This window comes from Hydractinia symbiolongicarpus, chromosome 11, assembly GCF_029227915.1.
Source record: "Hydractinia symbiolongicarpus strain clone_291-10 chromosome 11, HSymV2.1, whole genome shotgun sequence".
NCBI classification, from domain to species: Eukaryota; Metazoa; Cnidaria; class Hydrozoa; order Anthoathecata; family Hydractiniidae; genus Hydractinia; species Hydractinia symbiolongicarpus.
The window spans coordinates 7,243,756-7,259,750 of NC_079885.1; the positions used below are offsets into that span (position 1 = coordinate 7,243,756).

At 34.5% G+C, this 15,995-nt stretch overlaps 2 protein-coding genes across 2 annotated transcripts; one reads left to right on the forward strand and one right to left on the reverse strand.

The window, feature by feature from the left end:
- Positions 1-5,658: 5,658 nt before the first annotated feature.
- On the forward strand, positions 5,659-10,284 carry LOC130614150 (nucleoporin Nup43-like). The gene is made up of 3 exons (XM_057435558.1): positions 5,659-6,061; positions 8,999-9,196; positions 9,535-10,284. Exons 1-3 carry the CDS (start codon positions 5,797-5,799, stop codon positions 10,230-10,232), a joined length of 1,161 nt encoding a protein of 386 aa, XP_057291541.1. The 5' UTR covers positions 5,659-5,796; the 3' UTR covers positions 10,233-10,284.
- Positions 10,285-13,780: 3,496 nt separating this feature from the next.
- Positions 13,781-15,949, reverse strand: LOC130613881 (bifunctional peptidase and (3S)-lysyl hydroxylase JMJD7-like). The gene has a single exon (XM_057435235.1). The coding sequence runs from the start codon at positions 15,231-15,233 to the stop codon at positions 13,782-13,784; it is 1,452 nt and encodes a 483-aa protein (XP_057291218.1). The 5' UTR covers positions 15,234-15,949; the 3' UTR covers position 13,781.
- Positions 15,950-15,995: the final 46 nt, after the last annotated feature.

The following is a 15,995-nucleotide window of genomic DNA, read 5'->3' on the forward strand; positions in this document are numbered from 1 at the left end:
GCTAGCTGCACAGAAATGCTCAGAGCGCGCGCACAAGTATAACTATCGCTTGAAATTACAAAGGACAGCCTAGCAAAGTTTCCTTTCGCACAGTAAGAGTCAACAAAATTTGTTGTTTTGATTCGAAAATTCACACGTCTTGTTTCACGCGAGATTGCTTTGTAATTATGAAATATACCTCTCCATGAGTTCTTGGAATCCTCGTCGCCAATTTGTAGTATTTATCTATCATCAGATAAAAAGTATTCTTCTGATAAAAGAAGCTAATCACATATAAACATAAAGTCTGATATCAGATGCTGTGACGCCATCTTGGATCGTGTTTTGAGAGCGAGCCGAAACTCACGGCATCCGATATATACCTAGTAAAATATATTACAGGCTTAAAAGACGGTCTTTCAGACGACTGCTTGTTAAGTGAGGCGCCCACCCGACTTGGCAACGGGGAATAATTATAAAGTTTGTGATTTGTACATTATAACTTGTGGTCTAAAATTTGGTTTCGGTAGTATTACAGGCGACCGCTTAAGTTTCCGCCAAACAGCTTAGTAGAGACTTCTTTGGGCTACCGGCAAACTTTGATTTTATGCACTTGACAATAGCATTCAAGTAAGTCATACGGATGTTGACTTTTTTTCATTCTGGACAATTATTCCAATGATACTTTCGGCCACGGCAACATCGGTATCTTGAAAAATCGTAAATAGAATTACGCGCACCGTATTTCACAAAATAATAACGAACTCGTTCAAACTTGAAGTTGAAACTTCGACACGAGTCTCCAAGTGACTATGTTGAATTTTCTCTTTGTTTTAAAAATTTGAATGCAAAACTTTATCAATCGTGATCAAAACAAAACGCCTCGATTCTCTGGTTACGGGTTGGTGTTGGATTCTAAATTTAACAATTTATTCGGCGGCCGCTCGACCTACCGCTGAAGTTTTCGCTGAGCACATTAACCCGGTAAGTGTCAAGTTTATCCTATAATAATAAGTGACTAGGGCGACTGCATGAGAGATGCTTATTTAACAGCGACGTTGTAACCTCTCCTCTCCCCCCCCCCCTCCCGAAAAAAATGGTAGAAAACTTTAAGGATCAAAATTTATTTAATCCAGTCTTTCCCCCATGTCGCAATTAGAGATGTTGTATTTAAACATTTAACAATTAATATTTATGTTAGGAATTCTACAGTTTTGGATATCCTCGTAGATTGTCAAACTTATCGTAAAACATAATGTTGTGAAACCGAGCTTGAAATGTGACGCTGCGGAGTTTTTAAAGATAAAAAGTTTCCTACTTGTAGCACTTCTCAAAGGAGCTTAAATTGAGCACTTACAGCTGCTCAATATAAATTTTGTAATAAATATTTCCAATAATGAATATCTACTATGGAGAATTTATGCAAAATTTTAGACGTAAAAAACACAAACACAAGGAAATCGGATTCTCACTACAAGTAAAAATTAGCAGTATTTTGAATCTGTAAAGTTGTCAAAACGCATCAACTCGCGAATTCTCTGCAACTAACTAGCTTTTACTATTGCATATAGGTTAGGTAAACAGCGTTTGAATTTCGCTAGTCGCACTTTCTAAAGCGTCCGCTTTACGGAATAATTCACGTCTGGGCTCACAAGAAAATGCTGGAAACAGAGCACATGTTAGGAGTTTAAATCTAACAATATAACCTAACATATTAAGTTCTAAGTCTGCTGGGAGCATTGGCAAATTCAAATATTGTGTACCTAGTATAGAAATGACTGTATGTCATTTTTATACTAGAAACTTGCACCTTAAAATTTGTAGCCTTGTCTTGTGGGTGCTTTTTGTTACCGATACCTAAAATGGCGACATTGTATTCATAAACAATCTGCGAACATATGACGCTGATAGCTAGTAATACCCTACTGTTTCCAGGACATAGTGTTTTGAAATACATTGCAGTTAAAATGGACGAAACAATTGACAAAGAAATTGATGCAGTATTTTTAAAAATGATTTTATTTTTTACATATTTTTTACATGTAGAAAATAAGAGCCGTTTGAATTTTACACACTCAATATCACAAACTAACAAGATTTCAGACAGGGTAAAAGTGTTGCTTAGCGATAGGTTAAAATATTAACGGTTTTAACCGGGTGTTGTTTGTTGTGAAAATGTCACAAGGAGTTCTTACTTATGGAGATTTGCTAGTTCCCAGGTTCTGTTTGCTGTTGTCAGACCCCAATCCCGTTGTCAGAGCTCTCAAGGAAAGAAGTTTGGACAATTGTACCCATGTCGCCAAACCCAATGTAAAAAAAATATATTTATTCATTATTATTATTTACTTAGGATAGCCTTTTCAGTTTCTAATGGTTCTGATTTCAATCCGGGTCCTGTAAAGGTGGTGCTACAACCTCAATCCTAGGGCCCGTAGCGTTTTTTGATATGAAGATAAAGTTTCATCCTCATATCAAAAAACGCTACAGACTCGGGGAGCGAGGTTGGTGGTTCTACTGCATTTAAAGCTCCCATTAGAGCTACGGAAGCCGTGCAAGCACAACAGCCACATAACTAGACAATCGCCTATCATATAAAATTAATTTTTCGCGCTAGTGCAAACTGCATTCTTCCATTTGCAGCGAATTGACTTTTTCCAGTCTCTTAAATAGAAAGAGTATTTTTCTCTCGACTTGGCGAATTTCGAGTTATTAATAGTTTGTACTATTGACTAATTCATCGTTCACAACAATCTCACGGGCGAACAAATCAACATGGCGCGTTTGCAGCGTGCAGAGAGATTTTCAAATTCCATTGATTCTTTATCTGTGGTATCTGTTAAAAATTTGACAACACTTTTCCGCAAACTGATTCAGTTGTTATAAATTGAACCCCTGTCTCTATCTCAAGCACACACAGTCCCCAGTATTTAAAATTTTTACTAGCAATATTACATTGTAATTCCTTTTCAGTAGAAATGCAGCGTAACCTCATCCCCAGGGTTTACTTTAAATGAGGACCAACAAACTCTGGGATTCAGGAGTACAGGAAAAGGTAGTGTTGGACTAAAATATCTTTAAAAGGCAAAGAAGTGCAATACACCTTCCTGATAATTCTTAAAACTTATTTTGCGATCGAATAAGAGTTTATTAAGGAGAAAACACGTTCTTTTGTGATAGCTTTTTTTGCCACTTTTTTGTTTTTAATGAAAAGTACACACAAGTTGTTTGTTCTTTCTTCCATTATTGTAAAAAGATGGAGAGCCGTACTAAGAACTTATTCGATAGACAGGTTTATTGGACTGACATCTTCAACACGCAGGACATGTGATACCATTTCTTACATTTTTTGAACAGCATTGTACTTACTCAATATCACAACAAAATTTATAAACAATAGTGAAATTACTGTAAGAAGACAAACATTTACTTTCTTGTGGTTGAAATTTGTTCCATCAAACATATTGTATCGAACATGGTATGTTTAAAATAGAAAGAGGATCTTTACACCTTCAGGATTAATTGTTACGCCAGGTGTATTGATTACAATAGATTTGTTATATAAAAAACAAGTTCTCTGTAACTGTTTATCAAAAGCACATGAACATACATATTACTTCATCAGCACTTCGAGCTCTACACAATAGCAAGAGAGGGTTAAGGAATTTCAGAAAAAAAATTGTTATTTGGCATGTTCTTGCTGATGAATCTTGTTAACCGTTCCTTAAAAAGCATATGATCTTTTACATTATTTGATAAACATTTCAAGTTCTATACAATGCAGGCAACTAGCTTTTTTAATTTTTAATTAATTTTTTTAATTTTCATTTATTCCTTGCTAACGTCATTAAAATTTAAATGCAGAATCTTTTTCATTGTTCCTCTGCCTAATTGGATTTTTCACGGGTTTAAACGAATAGTAGTACATATAAATAAGTTTCCCTATCAACTATCGGCCCATATCTTTACTTTCAAACATTGACAAAATTTTCGAAAAGCTTATTTTCAATCGTTTATATAATTTTTTTTCTATGAACAATACTATCTTTCCAGATCAGTTTGGCTTCAGGACAAAATTTTCTACCTCACACGCCTTACTAAACATTACTCAAAAGATTATGGAAGCTATTGACAATGGTCTTCTTGTTTGTGGTGTCTTCATTGACCTACAAAAAGCTTTCGACACTGTTGACCATGAAATTTTAATTAAAAAACTTTATCACTATGGTATTCGTGGGGTTCCTTTATCTTTGCTGCGCTCTTTCCTAACCAACAGAGAACAATTTGTGTTTATCAATAATTCGTCATCTTCACATAAACCTATTCGTCATGGTGTTCCTCAGGGCTCTGTTCTTGGTCCACTTTTATTTCTACTCTATATTAATGATCTTCATACTGCAATTAAACATTCCATGGTCCACCTCTTTGCAGATGATACCAACCTGCTAAATATTAGTAAGTCCGCTAAACAACTAAATAAACATCTTAACTTGGATCTCAAATTCCTTTGTCAATGGCTCAATGCAAATAAAATCTCATTAAATAAATCTAAAACTGAACTTGTTATTTTTAAAACTCCGTTAAAACCAATTTTATTTAATTTTAAATTTCTAATCAATGGAACTAAAATCGTTCCTAGTGATACTGTCAAATACCTTGGTATAACTCTTGACTCAAACCTCTCCTGGAAATCTCAAATTAACATCACCATCTCCAACCTCAAAAAATCTAATGGAGCACTTGCCAAAGCTCGTCATTTTGTTCCAAAATGTGTTCTTCGTCAAATTTATTTTGCTATTTTCTACTCCCAAATACAATATTGCTCCTTGGTATGGGGCCAAAAATCTTCTCTTACCCGTCGAATAGAAATTTTACAAAACCATGCTATCCGTATCATCTCTTTTAGTACTTTCAATGCTTCTCCTACCCCACTATACGGGAACCTTAACTTAATTAAATTCTCTGACATGATCTGTATACATAATATAATTTTCCTACTGAACCTTTATTATAAAACTCTTCCTATTAGCCTCATCAATACTTTCGCAATCGACTTCGCCCATTCCCACCACACCCGTGCTGCTGACAAAGGCTTTTTGAATCTACCTCTTGTTCATTCAACTGCGTTTGGTAAAAAGTCTGTTAAGTTCTTTGCAATAAACTCATGGAACCGTCTTCAAAATTCCTTACCCTTTAAAATCTTGAGTAAAAATACCTCTGAGCTAAAAATTTTTTTACATAGTCACTTTATTAACACATATAAAATCTAATTACAATTTTATTTTATTTCACCCAGTCCAAATTCCTTTTTCCTGCTTGAAGGTTTGTTTTAAGCAGCTTCCAGACATTTCATGCTATTTTTGACTTTGACTCTGTGATATCCTCGTCTGAATGTTCGTCTTGTCCCTGTGTTGTCCTGTGGCTTCGTCCTACCTGTTGTTCTCCCAGGTAGCTAGCACGTTATTTAAGCACATAAAGTGCTTTGTGCTAGTTATCCTTTTATTAGGTAAATGTTCAATATATTTTTCATATTATATATTTTCATTGTAAACTCCTAATAAAAAAATAAATCTCTCTCTCTCTCTCTCTCTCCTATTCAGAGAATGTTTCTGATTTGGAAAAATACGGAATTGGAAACACATCACTTTATTTATTACATTAAATATTTCTTTTGAAAGCAGGGTCTGTGTTGTTTTTTTTAAATCAATTTTTTTTGTGTTGCTTATTGCCTAATAATTTGCCAATCAATTTCAGTGTTATTTAAAAAAGTGTAGGCTCATTGTTTATTATATGGCCTGACGTGGAACTAATTATTATTAAATGTTTTTGTATATAAATTTGAATGATTTAGATAAAATAAACTTTTACGAGGAGCAGAACATGGCTCAAGAAAATGCTACCTTTAGTTTTATTGGTCAAAAGATATCAAAAATATGTTGGTGTGCACGCAATCATAGTTCGACAAACACGAACCATTTCATAACTGGTAGTTACGATGACAAAACAAACTTTTTGACATATTGGAATATCCCAGATGAAGGAGTTGGCTCTGAACCAGAAATGATGAATAATCTTCAAGTTGATGGTGTGTTAATTTTTGTCACTACTGGTAAATGCTACAGATCCATGATGGATTTTGTCAGTAAAAGTTTAAAAGGCCATGAAAAAAAATGTTTGTATACATCTAATTTTTTGTGTTTCCACTGTTGGTAAGTCTAATCCAAAAATTTAAAAACCAGTAATTTTTATGGTTAAAAAATGTGACCAGTTGCAGACACAATTTAGTTTCTACCAAGCAACTGGGAAAAATCGACTGAAGTAAGCTGAAAAAATTGTTATATAATGCGTGTACCTTTAGGGCCATTTGATTTTCAATTTAATTGAAAATTGAAAATCAGAAATAGTTGCCAAAATTTTATTTTTTATTTTAATTTGAAAATCAAAAATCAAAATTATTTAATTATTTTTGAATTTCAATTTAATTTATAAATTGAAAATTAAAAATTAAAAATTTAAAATTCAAGAAAGATCAAAAAACAAAAATAGAAAACTTAAATTCAAATTTTGCTTTTCAATTTTAAGTTTCATTATGCACGTGGTGCATGGATTAAACATCAAACCAGTCTTCTCCCTGGGAATCTTAGGTTCTTGTATTGGGACATGGTCAATGTAAAGAAACTAAGAATCCCTAGGGTGAGATTTATATCAAACCTGTCCTTTTAGGTCAGACTTAATTGCACCCGAATGTTAATCGGAAATTTAAAATAATATACCAATAACAAACGCCATTTAATGTGTTCTATAATAAACTGTCGATGAAGATTTAAGAAAAATGGACATTAATTTTGTTTCTGAATTGGTTGTTTTATTAACGATTTAACACATATTTTTGTTTTGGTAGGTGTCAACACGGCTAACATGTTCACGATATTTTTTACGTTCAGTATAATACTATTTTTCAAGACAATCACACATGTTTTTAAATATTGGTGTATTTACATTTCTCTAAAGTTCTCCTATCAAATTAATGGACTCTGTAAATAGTTGACCTCAAACACTTATAATATTAGCATAAACTTTTACTTCCAGATCTTTTTGAACAAAAGAAATCCAAGAGAATAGGATTGACGCATATCAATCAAAAGTCAATATATTGACGATATTGGTAACAAAAAAATAAATCTGCCTGGCAGTCTCAGGACTTCCTTAAAAATTGGATACCAATCCCAGCTTCTTATGAAACGCTCCCCATAAAAGATCTATGTGAAGGAGTACAGATGAGGTTGGTTAAAAAGAACCTGTTGGTTTATAGCATCATATTTGATCGCCAAAGAAGAAAATATTATTTTTTGAATTTTTTGATTTTTAATTTTCAATTTTTAATTATTTTTTTTAAAAATATTTGAATTTTAGTTTATAAATGTTGAATTTCAAAATAAAAAAGTTTTAAAAAAATGAATAGGTACCAAAATTTTGTTTTTTAATTTTCAATTAAATTGAAAATTAAATGGCCCTAAGGGTACACGCATTTAATATGCCCCTATAGGCTCAAAGGAGGTCTGGTTAACACTTTTATGAAGGAAAGACTACCTGCCTAGCTGATTATCCCCCTTACTCACCAACTTTAATTTATTCACTGATCAGTGTGAGGAAAATTGCTAAATCCGCCCTCACCTTTACACTCAATAAACTGCTTGATTTTTTTTGTATTGTTTTAACATCCTCATAAAATGTAACTTCTATAGCCTTGACCACCAGACGTTAATTAAGTGTTAATCACTTGTATTAGCTGGTAATCTCTCTTAATGCTTATTACGCACACCTTATATAAACGCCAATAATGCCTTTAACCTTACTAACACGAACCCCATTAGTGTAGAAGAGGACTTAATTTGCGTTTTTCTTGTTTAGGTTGTAGTCAACTTAGGCTGATTATTCGCACGTTATTTAACCCTATTCGGTCCGGGGTTTTTCGAACATAATATGACCCCGGAATCCGCCCCCCCTCAATAACTTTTCATAGGATTGTTCAAATTGAATCAAACTTGGCACACTTATAGTACGTCATAAAAGGAACAAAATGGCGGCAAAAAAATTTTGCTTGCGTCAGCACATTTTCTGTGACGTCATCAGAGGCTTAAAAATTGTTAAAAATGCCACTATCTGCTTAAAATATAATTACTTTTGTTCTAGAGCGAATTTTTACATTCTGTTTGAAGTTTCTGAGAGCTAAATAAAATTTTTTTAACATATCTTCTGGTTTTTACATGGATCGAATAAAAAATTGCCAAAAATTGCCCGAAAATCCGTTTTTTCCGATTTTCGGGTAAAATCCGACAAAACCGGGAAATCGGAATAGTCACGTGTCAAAATTATTCAAAATGATTCTTCTTGATGAAACAAAGTTGTGTTGCAAGTTTCAAGTTCTAAGGATAATCCTAACAGGAGTTATTATGTTTTCCCCATTATAAGGATTTCATAGAGATTTTAGGGGTAGTTTCGAGTAATGGCCAATATCAAAGCCTCTGAAAGGTATGGGACCTAAAAATTTAGCATGCAGGTGTCTAGTATATAAATGTTGAAACTCAGTAAGTATCATAGCCATATAAGAAAGCAATCAGGAGTTATTAAAAAAAACCCGTCAGGGGGGGGGGGCGGAATCCGCCCCCCCCCCCCCCCCCCCCCCGGACCGAATAGGGTTAAGAAAAGAAACTTTTGCGTATTTTAGAGTTTCGTACACCTTGCTGGAGTAAATTTTTCACTGATTGTAATTTAAGGAATTTGATACTACATTAATACACCGAATCTTGACTAAATTTTTATTTGTTTGATTTTTCCCAAAAGAATAAATTTTCGCGTTATATCTAAATTTTTAGAATTCGCGGGAATAAACTTGTGTGTTTTGCAAAAGAAATTTTAGCTATAATTACTGAGAGAATTTTTTTCGCGAAAATATCCATCCATGAAAGTTTTTTTCTCTTGAAGCATGTGATTCGTTAATTGATATGATGGTTTATTATAGGTTCAGTTACAGATATGGTCTTTATGAGCCCAAGCATGTTATTGTGTAGCTCAAGTTTAGGAGATGTTTCGTTAGTTGCTGTACGCGACCTTGGATTGAACGAGGTGCAAAAATGGCCAAAACTACATCAGTATGAAGCAACTAGAGAACCGTCGGTTTGTTGTTGCATAGCAACAAGCAACAACGAGATTATCACAGGTAGGTATGAATATTTGTTTTAAAATTGTCTTTAAATTGTCTTGTAACTGGTTTTCCAAATTATTATATGTTATAGCAGTACTTAAAAAAACTAAGCGTATTGCCTATCTGCTATCAGACTTTTTTTTTTGTCTTTCAATTTTCCTTTTAAAACCAAGAATAGTATTTAAAAGGTAGTAACTTTGATTTTGGGGCAAAATCGCGAAGGTTTAGTTCCACGAAAAAAATGATTTCTATAAATCGCAAAGGTTCATTCTCACAAAATATTGTGTTTTTTAGTTGTAAAAGAGTGTAGTTAGCATTTTGTTCTTGTTTTTTTATATTTTTATTTACTGTAGGCGGTGAAGACGGCAGGATTAACCTGTTGCTTGTCGACCGCAAGAAGCCCGTGCGTGTACTAGAGAATGCAGATAGTTCGAACATCACTGGCATTCAATTTCTAACAACAAATGAAATCGTTTCCGTCAACACTACGGGACAATTAAAGTTATGGGATATACGCCAACCTGAAATAGATAAACCGCAGAAAGTTTTGACTTTATCTGGTAACGCTTGTCCCTTGTTATCGGTTGACAAACACCCCAATCAACCGCATATATTAGTGACCGGTCACGGCGATGGCGTTATCGGTATATGGGATGTAAGGCAGGAAAAAGCGCCGGTTACTTTAATAGACGCTCACCAAGCGGAAGTATGGCAAGTTAAATTTCATCCATTGTACCCGGACAATTTGTTTACTTGTTCACAGGACGGTTCGTGCTGGTTTTGGGACGGCACCTCAATGATATCCGGTGCAAATGACATAAAAGCGATGAATCTAGCATCCGGACGCGTAAATGCAACCTTACAAACAAATGACATAGCCTCTTCGAGCGTTTGGCTATATATCGACGCAAACAAGCATAAAATGGAAACTTTCTCTTTACTGCCGGACAGTAAAAGTTCGGTGAATACATTTGATGTAAACGGTTCGTCGTTAATTTGCGGAACAGATAACGAAGCGATTGTTATTGTAAAAGATATTCCAGTCCGCTAGTATTTTTTTATTTAGTTTAATGTAGAAAATTGTAATAAATCTCGTTCCTCAATTCGCGTGTCAAATTTTTACCTTTCTTCATCTTGACAGCGACATGATTCTGATAGGTAAGAAAGAATAGGTTGGGTTTAGAATATATATATTTTTAAAAATCATCCGCCAAAAATTTCATTGCGATCTGCGAGTCCTCTCTATTAACTGCTTATTTTCCTGATAGTATTTAAGGCTGAAATTTAAGTCAAATCTGTTGTGCGAGAAAAAAAAACTAGTGTGTTTCGGCCCTCAAAATATTTAAATTATCATGTTCTTAACAATGGAAAGCCTATCTATTTGCGAGTAACACGATGGTAAATGTGTTTTTCAAAAGTAATGGCCCTTCATCGTAGACGCTTTAGATTTGGAAAGCACTTTATTTAGTCCTAATATAAGGTATTATTATGCTCTCCTATATACTATATTGCACCGCACTACACATCTCTAGTACCCCAAAGTATCCCAACCATTCCAAAGCATCCCAGGGATGTCTTAGATTTCTCGTAATTTCAATGGTATATATAACATCATTGATCCCTTTTTGTTACCAAACTGGTTCTAATCATAAAGTTTAGAAAGTATAGAATTAAAAAATTAAATAATTAGTCTCTTTAATAATAGACGTCGTCTGTCTGTGTGTCCGCGAAAGCCGTGTCCCGTAACGGAAACACGAAATTTTTTTAATGCGCATCAATACCAAATGTGATATATTTCTGTCCACTTTGTTGCAACGGGTTAATTTAAAGGACGGGCGACCCCGTGGATTTTTCCACGGGTTAACGGCTAGTCTCTATAATAATAGCCGTATTCCGTCTATCTGTCTGTCTGTCGTCACCCAAAATGGTAGCTTAGCTGCGGAAGTAGCGAGAAGCACGCAGTGCGGTATAAAAAGGACGGGTGAACCTGTGGATTTTTCCACGGGCTAACGACTAGTGTACTATGTTTGTTACCAAACTGGTTCTAATTATAAAGTTTAGAAAGTATAGAATTAATTAAGTGGAATTTTGGGAATTTCATGGGATGTATTTAGAATAAGTACCTAATTTTGATTCCATTTTTGTTGCACGAAACTTTTTAGCGCGAAATTGGGGCGTTTGTGCAAAATTTATTATTTTTTTTACCCAAATTCGCAAAAATAAATTCGCACCTTTTCATTCCGCACGCTTAAGTTAAAAAAATAGAAACTGTTCTGATTGAATATTTATACCTGTAATAATAAAATATATAATATTTCACATTTTTCTGACATGTTGCAATTGAAAGCGAACAATTGGCGTTGAAATAGACCACGAATGATATATTTTGGGCCGCAAAAAGAAGGACTGTGAAATTTTCTTGTACTAGTCGTTAGCCCGTGGAAAAATCCACGGGTTCGCCCGTCGCAACTAAGTTACCATTTTGCGTGACAGACAGACGGACAGACGTATACGGGCATTATGATATAGATGTCCAAAAAAACACACATAAAATGTCCTACCAGAAAAGAATCTGCGACGGAAGAGATTCTTGGATACTTTCTTGAAATCTAAGAAAACATGAAGCCGCGCATCAACAAAATAATTCAGGAAAAAAGGCAAAGAGATGCGCGGTCTGTCTTGCGATTAAAAGATATCCGATCCACGCTCAAGTCGTCTGAATTCAGAGAAACACAGAGAAATGACGTCACAGTTTTTATTTACAAAAAATCTCTTATAGGCATTGTATTTCGCGAATGTGCACTCATTCGTGTAGGTAAAAGATGTAAACAACAGAACACACAAGTTAAATAATCCATTTAAACTTTTTTTTTTAAATACAGTATTCTCTTCAAGTAACGGACACTCTAAAAGTCGGACACTTCTGATGAGCACACGCTTTGGTCTTACACCGGCCGTTTCTTTCTAATTTCCAAAACTTTCTAATTAGCGGACACTCAATTAGCGGACACTCTCATTAGCGGACAAATTTCTTTGCACAAAATGGCAAATATGGGCTTTTTTTCTCTCCAATTAGCGGACAGTCCAAAAAATTAGGGAGCAGCATAACAAAAAGAATGAAAAATTAAATAATTTTAAAATACTTAAAACTTTACAACTACAAGAAATGTCGGCTTTTACAGCCTCAATTTTTTTCGCAAACCAGTCAATCAACTTTTGTTGTCCATAAAACTTATATATAACCGGTATTTCCAGACCATAGTGTTCGGGACTTTCAAGAACATGAAACATATTTTTGACATGTTTTGTGGCATGTACCCAACAATGCTTTCGTTTTTTTAAAGAATCTGGAGTTAATGTGGAAGAGATTTCATCTGATGAGAGTGATAACGATTTTGAAAATGATGACGTTGAAGAGAAGATTACCATGCATGAAGCACTGGCTATAATTGTTGATAGATTAATAAATTTGAAAAATTTTAATATAGAAGAAAGAACTTCTTTATCCTCACTTAAAGACATATATTTTCTCCATGAAATGCTTTTTTTTTAAATCTTTTTTGGTAATTTAGTTGATATTATGATGTCGATATTTGTTTATTTTTTTAAAAAAGTTATATTACATTCAATTTAGTTGTTTTCTCCTTTTTTCGTGTCTAATTCCAGCACGATACCCGCTAATTTTTTAAGTTAAACATTTCGTATACAAAATCGAATACAAAAATATACAAATACAAAAACGGACACCTCTAAATAGCGGACACTTTGTTCATGCACCAACGGTGTCCGCTAATTGGAGAGAAATTAATTTCAGTGTCTTTTGAACCTTGTACTTCCAAAAACTTAATACGAAGTTCAATATAACTCTATATATAGTCATGCTTTTTAACTACAAGAATGTATGCGCAAGTACAGAAACAATACATTTAAAAAACATGTTTCTGTCCGAAAAAAAAAAGAAAAAAACAATAAATTTTAAAAACAGACGCGAGCGTGCTTCGTTTGACTACCGAGAACCAGAAAAATTTAAAGTTCTTATGTAGGTCCTTGTGGTTTCTTTCAGAGAGATCACGTTATTCCTTTAAAATGAATACCTTTTCATAATTTTACCGAACAAAATATTTTCCACTTTTGTCTATTGTTAAAAATTAAAAACTATTGCTTACGTTTTTTTCAGTCCATTTCCGATACAAGACAAAGAATTTTTAAGCCAATATCCTTTTTAATATACTTTATTTGCCACACAGAAATTTCGTTGCGCAAAAACTTTCTACAACTTTGAAAGCATTTTCCCGCATTTTATTATCCTATAATTTACGGACCAGAAAACGGGCCGAAATACCGAAAAGAGAAGTTATCCAGTGTTCGTCTTAGCAGGGGCGATTGATAAGGGTCCAGGTTAAAAGGAATATGACGTATTTACCATTTTAGGAAAAAATCGCCGCGTTGTTTGATATTTCAGAAGTTTAAAAACCTATCAAAAGGAAAGTGTCAATGTTTTCTAGTTGTTATACGGGATAATTTAAATTTAGTCAACTGATTTTAAATGAATACTTTCGCACGGTTTTTTCGTGGGCGGAAAGAAGAAGTACGAAAAAAATTAAAACAGCTCAAGTATTTTGCGATACAAAGGATTAACATCCAGTTTACATCCTGCACATGGAAATTCTTTTGTAAGAAATGGATAGTACCAAAAATTGACAGCCAAATTTCTCTTCTCCGTGGGGTTTGGATACGATTGGACTTCATGCCACCAAAAGGACGGCATGTATAAAACATCACCTTCATTAAGGTAACATTCCATTGGCTCGGCTCTCGTAAAATTAGGAAAGCGCTCAAAATTAGGATTAAGAATGTCCACAGGTGACATCACCATTGATGTACTGTCTAAAAGTTTTTGAAAGCTGAACTTGTTTGTGTTGTGTTCATATCCTAGTAATCCTTCTTGTATGTGAGCTTCGTACAAATTGTGATTCTGGTGCGGATCAAACAATGTCAGCTTTTTGTTGCCGCGCATCTGGCATAAGAAGTTTTCAAACGGATCAAAATGAAGCTTTCCCAACGTGTTTCCGTTGCTTAACCAAATATTCAAACTAGATGATTTTAAAATTCCGTCGACAAAGGTAAACGGTTTCACATCCTTTTCCAGTTCTGGAAAATATTCACGGATCGAAGAATATTCTAAATAGGCAGATATATTCAATGAGTTATTCTTGTTTTCAACTAGATCTAGGAATTCGGAAAATTTGATATTTCCAACTGCAGGTCTGACGACTACCAAGTCAGGAAATTGAAGCTGGTCGCGAACATGTTTTGGAACGCGAAAAGTGTCGAAGTTTTCAAATTTACGAGCTTCGTCACACCCTTCAAACTCGCCATTTGGTGTCATCTTCACGTGAACCTTCTGGTTACCATATTTACGACGCAAAAACTCGTTGGACCAGTCTTTTAGGGCTGGCCAATGATTTATAGCGTTCTCGATTATTACTGGCCTGGAACGATACATATATTTGGTGACGAATTCTTTCATTGTAGGCGGACTTATGCGCTCACATCGAGAACTGCTCAATAAAGAGTGAGTCACACGAAAAATATTTTTAAGAATATTATGTCTCACTTTTCCAGCTCTGGTTATTCTACCACTTGGTGTTACAAAAGCAAAACAGGCATCGTTAAGAAACTTGACGACATCAGCTAACGACGTATCGTCGCCGTCAATACCAACCGCTGTGGGCGTATACAGCAGATTCGGTTTCACTAAACATCTTCGATCTTTAAGTCTCTTTTCAAAGAAAGCTAAATTCTCCCCCTCGTGTGCGTGTTTCCATTTTATGACGTCACCTGGTTTTGGATTCCAAATACCAAACTCAATACTTTCGTTTTGAAACAACCATGACAGTGTCTTCAAAATGGCGTCACTGTCTCGCGGGCGCAAACTAAGGAGGAGGTGAGAGCGTTTAATAGTTTCCTGGACATCTCGCAGAGAGAAATCTTGGAGTTCTGATGCTGCCAACTGCACTGTAAAAATTAAACATATCAATTCACGGTACATTTCTAATTTTTGTGTGTTAGTCAACCTGAAACAATAAGCAAGAAATGTTATCAAGCGTTTGCGCGTAGTTTCCCATTGATTTGTTTGGTGAGAACTACTTTATAGTGACACCATTGATGTTGTTGCTTGTTTTTGTCAATAACACGGAATGCAATCTATCGAGATCAAATTATGTGCGGAAACAAGATTATGTAGTCTCATTGTCATAGTGTTTGCCATACCTTTGAAGTAAAAGCGTGTTTGATGCTAACTTTATCGTTTTCAGTTATCCATTTTTCATCGATCTTAATTTTTTCATCTGACTTATTACCTTACCCGTTCAAATCTTGTCGACCCTAATGATCAGTTTTTCAGGTGAGGCGAATTAGGACTTGCGGAAATGTAAACCGATAAATTGAGCTGAGAAACAAATTTAACAAGTTAGAAAATATTTAAAAATATCCAATTTATAGAGATACCTTAACTAATTGTCGACCTCTTACCTGGGAAATAAAATTCTGCGAGAAATTTATACCTTCTAACTTCTTCTGCCTATAAAATCAGTTTCTTGAATGTTCCCAAAATTTTGACCGTAAGATTTTACAGCACCTTCTAAATCAATACAAAAATTTGAAAATCGATGAAATTATTTCTCAGCCTATTTTTTCTGTCGCCGAATCACTAAGCGCCGAGAAAGTTAGGCTCAATACTTGTCCGTCAGATTTTTTGCCAATCCTTATCTTGGTGAACGCTTAAACCTTCTTACATGTTTTTTTTTCTGAC